Consider the following 11,979-nt stretch of genomic DNA (forward strand, 5'->3'; position numbering starts at 1 on the left):
CGATGTAGAAAACCCATGATTCACTTCTCGCCACAACAAATGTCTAAAAATCAAACTGAGCGACAGCTCAGGATCCTGAGTGTCCTGAGAGTCACGAGACCCTTTATTCAACTTTAAATGCAGTCATGTGATTCTTTGAGCTCACGCTCGTGAAGACTCGATGTCACACTCGTTTTGACCTCGTCTGAGGACAACACACGACCCCAGAGCCTTTGTCCTTTTTAAATGTGTGTGACGGGAAATCAGCCTCCACCGGCTGCGTGGACAATAAAGTCTTTTTCTTTCTCGGTTTGTGGAGGAATGTGTCGTATCTGTCTGGGCAGAAACGCCCCAGGGCGACCTCCCATTGAGAAACATAGGTAGCAGACACACTCACACACTCACACACTCACCATGTGTGTCATCTGTGTCATGAGTTGTGAGTTATTTTGAATCAGTCGGCTGCTGACTAAAGCAACAGGTTCGAAGGAAAGAGGCGTCTAAGTGTTGAAAAACAGAGTGTAACCAAAACCATCTGTTCTGATTCTAGAACTTATACACAGCAGAGTAAAATGACTGATGGTGAGCGGGTATCTCTGGACAGTACATGCAGTTATCGTCAGTATTTATATCACACATTGTGATAAAGTATTTACCGCCCCTTTGTTCCTTCAACTGTATCTGGAGATACAGAAAAACAACCATTGACTGGAAAATAAAGATGGACGACATGTCTCCACTTCCTTCCACTAAACAGAAATGAAGCCAAATCATCACGGATACGACCTCGTACCTGTCCAATCTACTAACATGGAGTAGGCGGGGTTTAGTGGGGATTGGGACGCTTTGGCTTCATTTTGGGGGAGCTGTCTTTTCATCCAGCACATACATGTGTGTGGGAACAGACCACATATGTATCTATGTTCCACGCCAACTTACTTAGAACTGAGTTAAACCACAGGCGTCACTTTACAGTTATTTGTGATATGAAGAGCTTCACACTAAAAGCACACATCTGGTGAACGCCTGTTCTGTTCTGAATTCCTCCTCTCAAGGTTCCTCTTTCGTTTTGACACTATCTTCAGTGGGAAAACACAAATTCTCTTTGTTCTTACAGCATATCAGCAGAAACGTGGCAGCGAAATAGAGGAAGCATTATCGGAATTTATGAAGAAACTGTGTGTTTTTGACGGATGATGATGACGCACATTTTTGTCGAAGAGTGTCTGCAGTTATTCAAGTCTCTGAAGAATCCTTGTGTGTGGAAAACAGACCCGTGGTAGACTCAGACAAAGATAAACATTAAAAACACCAACACCTCACTGAATCAATTCTTCTGATTCATCCAACCAACCAATCCAGGAATCTCTGAGCCGCTCGTTCACGAACATCTGTCATTGCCCGGCTCACTGTTCATCCAGTGTTAAGTGGATTCAGCTATAATTCAAGATTAAATAGAAGCGGTGCTCAAAACAAGCTGCGTCGTCACTGTGGATTCCAGCTCTCGTTGATAACAGGGGCCACTATCGTGCATGGGAGTGTTTGCGTTGCTCTCAGGACATCTGGAGTGTATCAGCCAAAGCGTTGTGTAATTCCTCAGATTGCAGCTCTGTGTGTGTGTGTGTGTGTGTGTGTGTGTGTGTGTGTGTGTGTGAGACGCTGCTGACTGGGTTTCCCCCGTCTCTCCCGCTGCCACACTCTCTCCTCGTTAATCTGCTCGTTAGGATCTAATCTGACATGTGTTTTCATTTGTGTGTGAAAGTGTGTGTGCACGTGTGTGTGTGTGTGTGTCCACAATTGGTCTTTGTTTACATCATTTTGTTTGGTTTTGTTTTGTGCGCACGTCCCTGTATGAGTTTATGCATGTGTCACTCTTCAGCCGTTTTACACGCGTGCATCTTGCATGTTACAAATGTGAACTGAATTAAACGGGATCCGGAGTTTGTGTCCGTAATTGTTTGGAAAAGCAAAACCAAACAATGTAGATTTTGCGTAAGAGAAACAATTCCAGGGTCCAAAGTTCTTCCTTCCACTGGACAAACATTTGCTGCTGGAAGAAAAAAGAGTCATCTGGTGAAAGTCGGTTTCTTCACCAGTGTTATTCTCTTCTATTCTTTTTGTCATCTACTGCATTAATGGAAGTAACTGAACTCTGAACTGGTTAATATCACCTGGTTAATCATGTACCATGTATCTGGGCTCCAGGGATTCTTTTTCTTGCCCCCCCCCCACCCCGTCCCCTGCCTTATCCTGGCGTCCTCCACTGTCAAAAATTAATTAAGCCAAAAAATATACATACAAAAATTAACACTGATTCCAGGCACCAAGCTGCCAACAAGTGTTTAATTGAACATGAGGAAAAATACTGGAAATAACAGGTTCTCTGATGAAATCTTCTGAAATGTTTTGTTCTACTGTGAAACTAACATTCATCGCTTGGTATTTTGGTTTCGAGTTGTTGGAAGCTTCTTCCAGAGTTTCCTCACAATCCTGTCACGTGTCCACTGTGACAATGTTGAGCAGCAGATTTTGTATAAAACAATCAGGTCATTGCTGACGGCCACAGAAACTTTCCCCCGTTTGCAGTTTTTCTGTTCTGCAAAAACACACAGAGGTGAAGATAAGACAGAGAAAAGAGGAACTGAGCCGAGCTGCGACTCGTGAGGTCATGAGGTCCAGTGGGAGCATGATGTCATTTCTCTCCACTTCAGCGTCTTCAAAATGGCAAATATCGATTTGACGACAGGCTATCAGCAAATAAATCAAACAGGATAAACACACGGCATTAAGTTTTGTCATGTTGTCTTAATTCTTTACAGACGTTTTCCTAAAGCCTCTGTTATTAAAAATTCTGCATTAAAAAAAACACATTCATACTTTTTGTCAAGATGAAACTTGAAAGTTTCAGGAAAATGTCCGGAGCTAGAGTGAGAGAGAAAGTGACGGAGCAGGAGGTGAAGCAGCGAGAGGAGGAAAAAACGCCTGAGGCCGGAGGAGAGATAGTGAGAAGTCTGTCACAAGGTCAGGATCACGCCGACCACGCCAGCCAGCCTGAAGGCCTCTGTCTCTCTGAACCCGTCTGCGGTTCTCTGACTTCATCCCTCTTTTCACTTTTCTCTTCATCTCTTGGCTTCGCTGACTCCAAATCCCAGAGATCTCAGCGTCTTTCCAGAAGATTTCCTCCTCGTTTTCTCTCATCTCCGTCTCTATATTTGTGGTTCTCTCACTCTATTAATAGTTCCACCTCTGAGCGGAGGACATTAAATGACCAGGAGGGATTAAGTGAATAAAGTACTGTCGTCTCTTTGGACGCTTTCATTAAGCTAAGAGGAGAATCCCAGTGCAATGTGGGAAATGTATTTTTTACAGAAAACGTGACGCTGTTCTTTTTTTTCTAATCAGTGAACCCTTCAATCCTGACTATTTAAATCTCTTCAGAGTTCATCATTAATTCATGCACCATGAGATTTAACAAATCTGCGGAACACAGGGACTGATATCACACAAGACAAGAGAACAGCTCATTTGTACAACACACGGGAAAACAAAAAATAAGTATAGTCATCGTTCATTGACCTAATTTTTACGGCTCCTCCGAGCAACTGAAGAAACTGTTCTCAGAAAAAAACTATCCAAAAGGCTCCAGCCTCAAATTTCCTTGGAAGGACGCCACGAGCTAACTGCTCTGTGACAGCAGCACATTCAGTCTTCCTGTTTGGTGTGGCTGCTGTGGAACTGAAAAATACAACCATCTGGAAGGAACGTTTTTATTTATTTTTTTCCTTCTTTAAAATCTGGCGCCGTCAGAGCGGACGCTGAACACAGGACCGGCGGTGAAACAACGCCTCGGTCTGAAGCCACATGAAAAAGGGCTGAGATAGAAGAAGAGTATTTGTCATGTGGCACAAACACGAGACTAAACAACTGGCAGCCGAGTCGCTGACTAATGTTTTGAATTTTCGCAAGAACAATGTTTGTGCAATGGTTTATCCATCTATTCAGCAGTCCACCCTTTCATCCACCCTTTCATCCATCCATCCATTCTTCTGTCAATCAGTCCTCCACCCCTCCATTTCCTGATCCGTCCATTGATTCATCCTGCCATCCTTTCATCAGATGACTTGATCAATCATCCATCCTTTAGTCAATGATTCCATTTATTCACCCGTCTATCAATCATCTTATCATCCCTCCATCCTGTGGATCATTTATTCATTCATGTCCTACCATCTATCTGTTGCTGTATCTGTCCATCGTTCATCTTTATTCATCCATCCATCCATTATCATCCAGTCATCAATCCATCTAATCCTCCATCTGCGGTTCATTGACTCATCTATTGTTTTATTCGTGTCCCTCCATCCTTCCATCTGTCAAACAATGACTTCATTTATCATTCCATCCAATCATCCATTTATCAATCTTTAATTACATCATCCATCCATCCATCCCTCCATCCCTCCATCCATCCATCCATCCTGCCACTAACTGACTCATACAGTACAGCCATCCATCAGTAACCATGAACAAGCCATCCATCTGTCCATCGCTTTGCCGAAAGTGAAATATAAATTACAGACACATGTGATTCCACTCTTACGTGATGAATCCAGGCTGTGGGACACTGGTCCTGTGTCTGTGTCTCGTATTTTTTGACGAGACACAGACAACACTTTGCCTCAGGACATAACAACCGGTCCTTCAGGGGGAATTTATAGCATCTCCCTCTATTTACATGCGGCGACGTTGTGGCTGGGATTGTTTCCACCTCTTTATACAATGTGTGTATTTGTGCATGAGTGTTGCATATTGTGATCCTGGACACATCTACTGTAGCAAGAAGTTGTTTGTGGCCGACTTTGTCAATGTGATAGCGGCCCGACCGATGCGGTAATGAATCATGATTACATTTGTAATAATTTTAAAAAAGCTACTGAGTACTCATGGGTCAGAATATCAACATGTCAACAGCTTGTGTGATTTCATGACTTTGGTTTTCTTGTTTTTGTCTCTTCTCCTCGTCACTCTTCCTTCTTGAGGTGGAAGAATTTGTGGTTCACGTTCCTGGAATGTCAGGTTGTAAATTTAAAATATTGTATGTTGTGCTCGTCCATTTGAAGACGAGAGCTGAAAGGAAAATTCCTCCCCTGTAAATACTCTCTACTTATCTAAACCTGCCTCACCGTCCTCTGTCTCAGCTTGAAGTTTCCAGTATTTAACCAAAACAATCACTGTAATTCAACCTGTGATTCAACCGGTCCTTCTCATTTATGTTCATAGATGAAACAAAAGGTTTGTTCTTTATTGTGTTACTTATATTTATGCATCATCTGGGTTTAACCGCACAAAAGACAACAGACCAGAGAAGGTGAGAAGTCTGGATCAGTTGTCCTCTTGAAGGATTTGCAGAGTTTGCATATTGTAGCTGTGTGCACCAAACAGTGCATGTGAAGCATACTGTAAGTGACAGAAAGTTTCTGCTGCCTGTATGTGTGTGTGTGTTGTACGCCGCGCCAGTGCAGCCTCATGTAGGAGGTAACAGTTCAGCCAACTCCTAAAAAAATGTCCCAAATTATCCTGCCACCGACGCATGTTCCTTACCCGCGCCTCTGCTGTATTTTGCCGCGCTCCGCAGGGATTCACTTTATCGTCCGCGCTATTTCAGACGTGGACGTGAGACGAGGCTCATTCTGGTGCCGCTCCAGATTGGCTCCGGAGGCAGAGCCGATGGATCTCGGTGCGTCTGAACACAAGTGTTACTGGTTCTCGTCTCAACCAACGTCTGTTCACTGAGCACAAACTGTGTCACTTGAGAGTTTGTGGAAATAAAAGATCATCACCCAGATGGACGGTTTCACAGAAGCTTACGAAGACTTGACTGAATCTGTGTAACCCCCGAGTTTGTCGTGAAATATATATACGTTATCGTAAGTTTGTCAAGTTAATCTCTTTTGAATAGTTTTGTATTAAAAGTGTCATTATCTACAAACTGGTAGATCATCTAATTTTAGAGAATAACTCCTCCAGAGTCTCAGTTGTCTTTCTTCATGAATCACCCTTGTAGACAACATCTCCCTGCTGGCAAATATGTAATTAGGGATCATAATTACTAACGCTGGGTCAAGGGGGGGGGGCAGGGTAGATATTCTCTACGTTTGCTTGTGGACGCCACTGCTTTGGTTTCTTTGGTTGGCTCGTAACTGGAGCCATGTTTCACTGCACTGGAACATGTTGGCTCCATTTTGGTCCAGTAATTAAATTATGGGACTGGAAGAATTGGGAGCGAGCGGTGACATGCTATCTGATGAAGGAGGAGGAGGAGGAGGAGGAGGAGGAGGAGGAGGAGGAGGGGGTACCACTCCAACAATACATTTCAATTAGGAGGCAACTCCCACTTCCCCCCCACAGCTGAGGAGAAGGACGGAGACGCTCTCCTGTAAGACTAACGCTGTTTTCTCTCAGAATGTCCACATCTCATGAATAAACAAGCTCAGAGCCTCAGTACTCGATGTTCTTCAGCTTTAAGTTTTGTTTCATGATCGATCAAACTTCCAGTCTTTAAAATGTCAGGTCAAAGGAGGCTCACACGGGCTGATCCGAAGTGAGAGAAAGGATCTTGGATGCTTGTGTGAGAGTTTCTAGTTGTTGAGTTCTCGTCTGGACGGAGATGTTTTGTAAATTGAGATCTATAAATGTCTGCAGGAGTGAAGAGAAAACCTCAAGTGGTGAAACATCAGTGATGGTGACGACTCAGCAGCTCCACAGACCCAGAGGGTAAATACTTCAACTGCTTTGTGTTTCATGTTATGTTTCTTAAAAGCTGATCAACTCGTTTTCATGGTCAATCAATCCGCCAGTCGCCGCCTCGCTTCATCAACTGGCTTCATGTGCTGGTGTGAAGGACGTCCGGTTAAAAAAGCTTTTAGAAAACAAGAGAATCTTCATATTTGAGACAGTAAAACTTTCTAATTTTGGCTTTAAAAACCGAGATATTCATCAAATTGTTTACATGGTAGAATTCGGAACTAATCAGGATTCAGGGTCTTGCTCATGGACACGTCTAAAACACACAACATTCAACAATTCAAACTCACACACAAATAATTTCCTTCTCCTGCTGTTTCCAATCACGGCCTCACAGACGGCAGGATCACATTTTGGAGCTGGCGTCGAGACCGGCGGCATCAAACAGAGAAATAAAACTCTTAAGTATCATCTCAGGAAATTTTTAAGTGGGACTGCGGTCTTGCCAAAGGCTTAAGGCCCCACTCAATGGGCATATTTCGAACATTTGACTCTGTCCCAAAAACAACAGTGCTGCTGCCAAGCCAGAGAGCCATGAGATACACCCCGTCACCATCCAACATAAACTCACACAACAAATCAGGAAACCAATCGAGCAAAACAGAGGCCCCTAAGAAAACAGCCGATCAGGTGGCTGCAGGGTGGCCTGGCTGGTGAACGGCCACAGGTCTGATTCCTGCAGCACGGACTGAGTGTCAGCTGTGGAGATGTTTGCTCCCTGTGTCCAGACAAAGTGAGCAGTGAAGCTGCTTCAGGAAGAGGCTCCGCAGATGCATGAAAAGATCTCACAAGCTGTTCTATTTTTCACACTTTATGACCTCGGCCAAGGAGGTTTCCATTGTTTGCAGGATGACGCAAAAACTACTGGACGGTTTCCACAGAGTGAAGTTTAGAGCAGACCCACATCGAGATCCTGAAATGTTTTCCTCTGGAACATTGTGAGATGTTTTTCAATATCTTCCCAGGGAACCGTTCATGGATCAGGCGTATGAGGCGGACTGATCTCCACGGGTCTGTGCAGCTTGGAGCTCTATCTGCTCTTTCTTTAATAAGAGATGTAAAACGACTCGCTCATTTTAAATGGGATCTTACTGCCTGATTCCAGCACATTAACCTAAGGAAAAGTAATTTAAGCAGACAACACAGTGCCCCCCCCCCCCAATTTTTTTATCACCGCGATTTATTGCATTTCATTAAATACTTAAACAGCATGATTGCATACTTATATCGCTCCCTGGGTTATCATAGGAAATAAGGTCACTGCAGAATTACGTCCTCCAGCAGCATGTTGGTCTCAACACTGATGTAGGTGTGTAATCCACTGAACAACACAATATCCACTATCTGTCTGGGCTGCTAATGGTTTATCAGTCCCCCGGTGGTGCAACATGATCCAATAGTATTAGGAGGACCCCATCTGTGAGGCAGCGCCGGACGGCCAGTTGTGTGATTTACACAGGAGCCGTTTATGGAGCTTTTAAAAAAAGACAGAGGAGCCGACATAAAAGCAGACTTATTTATGGTGAGGAGCAACACAGGGGTTGTTGTGTGGATGCACACAATCGAATGTGTGTTTCTGTGTCAAAGACAGGGGGGGATAAAAGCTGCGTGTGTGTCGACATGGTGCTTGTTTACAGATTTGCAGGATTGTACACAGGAAGCCAGTGTCGCACAGGAATGATTTGTGATGCATGTGTTGAAAGAAAATCTTAAAAAGCCAAACTTCCTCCTGACTGACGTGTGACATTGACGGGAAACGCTTTCTCCTTCATTTTCATTCATTGTCACCTCATACACAGATTTATTCATTCATCATTAAAAAAAACTTCCATCACAAGTTCTCTATCTTCAAGTTCCTTTCATCAGATTGCTTGTTCAGTCAGACCGACAGTTCTAAAACCAAATATGTTCATTTTAATATAATATAAAACAGCGAAAAGAAGCAAATCTTTATATTTACAAGATTAAACATGAGGATTTTTTGTCAGAAATGGCTGAAACGAGTTAGATCTTATTTATGTCACATGGTGAGAAAACAGACGAAAACCAGCTTCAGACAAACACATGAGTTAATATTTGTTTCTCTTTCAACATCTGCAGCTCACAAAACAAAGCTGACAGCACTTACAACAGTTTGAAAAAAGAAATCAGATCCTTCAGCTTCTATTACTGAAAACACAAATCCACACCACAGCAGTTCCTCCTCCGAACACACGCAGGTACACTTTGCTTCCAAAATGAAAAGGAAAGATAATTCATTCATTCCTGCAAAGACTCAACTCCATCAATAAAAAGCCACTGGGCAGTTATTTCTCCTCGAGCCAGAGAAAAAAAAACCTCCTTATCAAGCAAGAATTACAAAACTCATCAAAACCCATTTCCTCTGAAGTAATTGCCAGAAGCCTTGGTGCCATATCTCACACTTGCACCTCCACTTTCCTGGAAGCAGATGTGCAACTCCTTGACCAATAGGTGGCAGAGTTTCCTGTTGTATCCAGGCAGGATTGAAAGGGTAGGAGGGGGGGAGCAGAAGAGGGTGGGAGGAAGAGGAGGAGGAGGAAGGGAGAGAGGAGAGGGAGAGGGTGAGGGTTGAACTCTTACTTGCAGTCTCTGTCCTCCAGATCAAAATGGGGATTGAAGTTGATGAGGATCTTCTGACCCGGCTCAGGGGCGGTTATCACCCACACGCACTGCTGGGAGGGAAGGTAGGCGCCGGGGTAGCCCGGGGAGGTCAGGTAGTCCGGGGTGTGAATCTCTATACTCCCCCCGCATTTATCTGCAGCACAGGAGAAGTTGTTCGAGTCGGTTAGTGGAGAGAGAAATCTGACTTAGGGGGGAACACTTGGAACACATGCTGCAGCAGGGACGGAGTGAGGAAACTAGGACTTCCAGCTGCGGATCATCATGAATCCAAACATCCCCCACTGGAGCAAAAACATGCCAACATGTATGTTTCCTGCGCCAAACACCAATCCACACGTCAACACTAGAAATCCACATCCTGACCCTTTTCTGTCAGCCTGGGAACAGGTGATAAACCGAGACTACACATAAAGTACCGTGCGTAATTCTCATCCCTGTCATAAAGTGTGATTACGCCCATGGAGGTGAGGTGTGTCGGCTGCTGCTGCTGCTCCTGCAGACGCGATCAGATTTTATTTTCTCATTTATTAAATCGTGTGCATCAAGCTCCAGTAGCAACAAGCGCTGAAGCACAAATGCGCCTTTGGCTGGATGAAGCGCGCAAAACGCGTAATGTTTCTATTATAATGAGGACACACCACAACACGGCAGCTTCATGTGGGCATATCATTTCAAAATGTAAGTTTGCAGAGACTGTAATGCACTTTGTTAATATTTAAAAACGGCCGCATCGATCGTGTTTTGCAGTATTTTGTGTTTTATGCCTCGTTCGATATTCCTCTCGGAGAATAGAAGTATGAACCGGGTCTAAGTTGGATCCCTCCAGACGAGCTCTCAGAGGGAAAGCAGAGGAATAACAGGTGAGGGGCAACAATGGTGCAAAAATGATGCAGAACAGATAAACGTTTTCAAGATGCATTTGTTCACACGAGCAGAAAAGAACCCAAAACCTACCGGTCTGTGTCAGCGAGGCAACCAAGACGACTTGGGTGAAAAGGAACAATAGCAATCCACAGCGCATCCTTGTGTGATTGAACGACTCAGACATTCTGCGGAAGGCAAATATATAAAAAGAAGAAGAAAATAAAAGACGCGACGAGGCGAGAAAAACAAGCGTCCAGGGAGGTTTTTATACGTCCAGTGAGCGCGGACTGTCTCAAAGTAAGAGATCCAGCATCCTGCGAGCTTTCAGCAGCAGATCCCCGCGTCTGACGGGGAACAACTTGCCATCTCCTGGAAAAGAGAAATAATAATAAAAAAAAAAAATAATAATCCAAATGCAGAGGCTAAAAAAAAAATAATCAAAAAGGAGAAATCCTCTCGCCAAAGGTGGAAACTGTGCGCCCTCGATTCTACATCAAACCCGGCACTTCTGATGCCAAACGGCGGCGATGCACGTACTTCCAAGCGGGGAGAGGAGACGAGGAATCAGTGGGAATCAGCGGAGACGAACATCTCAGCTCTCCAGACCTGCACCTCTCTCTCTCTCTCTCTCTCTCTCTCTCTCTCTCTCTCTCTCTGTGTCAGGAACACGACGCGAGCCGTGAGAGGAACAAGCGAATTTCCACTCCCCCCAAATTCCTGCTCACATTCACTGCGTGTGCGCGCAACCAGCAGCGACCGAGCTGCTGCGAGGGGCTGGAGCGAACTGGCACCGGTGCGCCCTCTGTGCGCTCCCGACGCACGCACGCACTCACGCAGGGCCGGAGGCAGGAACGACTGCGCACGCAAACTCACGCTGGCATGCGGGATCCGGTGCGAGGCGTGGGCTGTGTCCACCGATGTGATCCGTGTCACCGTGATGTCAACGTGTGACAGTTTGTCCCACTGACTTCAACAAGCGTGTTCATCAGTTATTTCATATTCTGGAGATAAATTAGTGGATTTACTCCCCAAAAAAATATTCAGGTTTGAAGATTCATGCAGGACAGTTTGTGTTAAAACATGAATCCACATTTAATGAATTAATCCATATCAATTTATTTTAAAATTCAACTTAAACAAATTAAATTACACATTTTATCAAGAGAAACCTCATTTGATGCAAAAAGTCCTGAGAACTGACACATTATAATTAAATGACCTGAAACTGATTTGGTTTCTTTCTTCATTTTAACTTTAACAAAGGATCAATATTTCTGTCAGTCGTCTTGAGGAGAGGAGAACAAACCACATTTCTGTTTGACTCATCAGCTCCGAACTCTGATGTAATATCCCCATGAAGTCTGGTGAAAATATATCTGAGCATTATTGACTTATTTTGTGCACACACAGCGTAAGAGTGCAATAATCTAATAAATGCAAATAGACAGGATTTCAGATGGCAACAACACACTGTTGAAAGTGAAACCAAACCAACTCGATCGCCCTCTGGTGGCTGGCTGCAGTGTGGGTAATAAACCCCTCCTCCTCAATGTAAGTGGATGGGACATGAACCAAACTAAAAGGTCACAGTGCAAGTCCGATGTTTTCTCAAAGATAAAAAAGGGCGTCAATCATCTGCGTGTACACGGTCAGTGGTGATAATTAGACAAAAGTCCATCTTCTCCACGT

General features: G+C 44.2%; 1 protein-coding gene across 4 annotated transcripts in view; it reads right to left on the reverse strand.

Annotated features, from left to right (window-relative positions):
- The window catches only part of LOC109639080 (neuropilin-1a-like), a 60,257-nt gene extending 49,113 nt beyond the window's left edge, over positions 1-11,144 (reverse strand). For 2 of the 4 annotated variants that reach the window (XM_069511034.1, XM_069511032.1), the window contains exons 1-3: positions 10,828-11,110; positions 10,381-10,659; positions 9,385-9,559 (exon numbers count right to left, since the gene is read on the reverse strand). In XM_069511034.1, the coding sequence (XP_069367135.1) occupies positions 9,385-9,559; positions 10,381-10,474 (269 nt within the window). In that variant the 5' untranslated portion in view covers positions 10,475-10,659; positions 10,828-11,110. Of the gene's footprint in view, positions 1-9,384; positions 9,560-10,380 lie in introns of all 4 variants that reach the window. The other 2 variants (XM_069511033.1, XM_069511031.1) reach the window with 1 other exon arrangement.
- Between the last annotated feature and the right edge of the window lie 835 nt (positions 11,145-11,979).

Source organism: Paralichthys olivaceus, chromosome 16, assembly GCF_024713975.1.
Source record: "Paralichthys olivaceus isolate ysfri-2021 chromosome 16, ASM2471397v2, whole genome shotgun sequence".
In the NCBI taxonomy this organism is placed as follows: Eukaryota; Metazoa; Chordata; class Actinopteri; order Pleuronectiformes; family Paralichthyidae; genus Paralichthys; species Paralichthys olivaceus.